Source organism: Seriola lalandi, unplaced genomic scaffold, assembly GCF_002814215.2.
Source record: "Seriola lalandi dorsalis isolate HSWRI2012SDOR001 ecotype SW California unplaced genomic scaffold, Sedor1 jcf7180002050012, whole genome shotgun sequence".
NCBI classification, from domain to species: Eukaryota; Metazoa; Chordata; class Actinopteri; order Carangiformes; family Carangidae; genus Seriola; species Seriola lalandi.
Window position 1 is genome coordinate 29,761 of NW_019520565.1, and position 1,754 is coordinate 31,514.

General features: G+C 59.0%; 1 protein-coding gene across 1 annotated transcript in view; it reads left to right on the forward strand.

Moving 5' to 3' along the window:
* The window catches only part of camta2 (calmodulin binding transcription activator 2), a gene marked incomplete at its 3' end in the record, with an annotated part of 19,546 nt that extends 17,799 nt beyond the window's left edge, over positions 1-1,747 (forward strand). Inside the window, exons 16-21 of the mRNA XM_087171866.1 lie at positions 11-158; positions 241-523; positions 603-833; positions 915-1,123; positions 1,219-1,400; positions 1,489-1,747. Of these exons, the coding sequence (XP_087027992.1) occupies positions 11-158; positions 241-523; positions 603-833; positions 915-1,123; positions 1,219-1,400; positions 1,489-1,747 (1,312 nt within the window). The remainder of the gene's footprint in view (positions 1-10; positions 159-240; positions 524-602; positions 834-914; positions 1,124-1,218; positions 1,401-1,488) is intronic.
* Between the last annotated feature and the right edge of the window lie 7 nt (positions 1,748-1,754).

A 1,754-nucleotide genomic window follows, 5' to 3' on the forward strand; every position in this document is an offset into this window, starting at 1 on the left:
CACACACACACACACACACACACACACACACACACACACACACACACACACACACTCTGACTGGTTGTTTGTGTTGTAGGAGTGTGAACAGCGACAGTTTAGACCTGGAACAGGAAGTGGATCCTCTGAATGTCGACCACTTCTCCTGCACCCCGCTGGTAAAACACACTCCCACACAAGTAACCATAGCAACCTCAGTACAGTTGAACAGCCATTGAACACGTGTTGTCTGTGTTGCAGATGTGGGCGTGTGCTCTGGGCCACCAGAGGGCGGCGGAGCTCCTCTACAGCTGGAGCAGTCTGGCTCTGGGGATCCCTGATTCGCTGGGACGCCTGCCGCTCGCTGTCGCCCGCTCCCGAGGACACACCCGCCTCGCCACAGCACTGGAGGAGCTGCACACACAGCGCACGCACACACATACAAACACAACGCCCAGGGACACGCACACCTCCCGTGCAGACACGCACACACCGGCCACGCCACAGCCGCCCTTGTCTCCTCTGTCCACCAGCCCTGACACAGGTAACACACCTGCCGCTCGTCATGTGACACCTTTCCAGCACTCGGATTGGCTGTAACATCTCCCCTCTCCTTCCTCCAGGTCTGAGCTCCTCCAGCAGCCTCCCCTCCCCCAGTGACCCCTCCTCCCCCTCCCCGAGCTCCGCCTACTCCAGTGGCCCCGCCCCCATGGACACCTCTCCTTCCTCTCCCTTCTCTCCATCCTCCTCCTCCTCACTGCCTGTCTCCCCTCCCTCTGCCTCCTCCCTCTCCCTCTCCTCCCTCCCTCCTGTGTCCATGTGGGGGGAGGAGCCAAACGCCGGCTTCAGCACAGGTAACACAGGTAATCTTCTTGTTGTTCAGCTTGTTGTTTTCCTGTCACTGTGATTTCATGTTTGTCATGTGGATGTCAAAGGTTTGAACCCCAGAGGCTCCAGAGACTCTCCTCTCTACCTCATGGACTATGAGAGCGCCTCCCCCGGCCACACACACTCTTACACACACGCGGCGGCTGGGCGGCGTTTGCATACGGCGGCGACGTTTGAAGAGCAGCTGCTGAGCTACAGCGAGAACGCCGAGAACGAGGGCGAGGAAGAGGAGTACCTGGAGGAGGAGGTGCTGCAGGTACACAGTTCTCTCTCCTGACATTTAATGTGGAGAAGTTCCAGATTCCAGGTGTCTTGAGTTCCTGTTGCTATGGTTACCCTCCCCACGCACAGGTTGACATGGCAACTCTGGCAGAGCAGATCATCGAGGCGACTCCTGAACGAATCAAACAGGAGGACTTCCCCACGGGGGCGGAGTCACCACTCAGAGGAAGAAGGGACAACCCCGCCATACAGGACACGTGGCTAGCTACCTACCTGGACACGGTCGACGCCCACACACACTCCCCGCCCAGGTAAGCCCCGCCTCCCCACAGAACTGTGTGACCACAGACAGCTGTGTCACCTGTACTTAAGAACACGTGTGTGTGTGTGTGCTCGCAGGCGGGTGTGTCCCCCATCGCCTCTCAGTGCCCTGGCCCTCCAGAGGCTCCGCCCCCCCTCCTCTGCGGCGTGGGCAGAGTTCCTGAACGCCTCGGCCAATGGGAAGATGGAGAGAGACTTTGCCCTGCTGACGCTGACGGACGGCGAGCAGAGAGAGCTGTACGAGGCGGCGAGGATCATCCAGAACGCCTTCAGGAGATACAAGGTCTACACACACACACACACACACACACACACACACACACACACACACACACACACACACA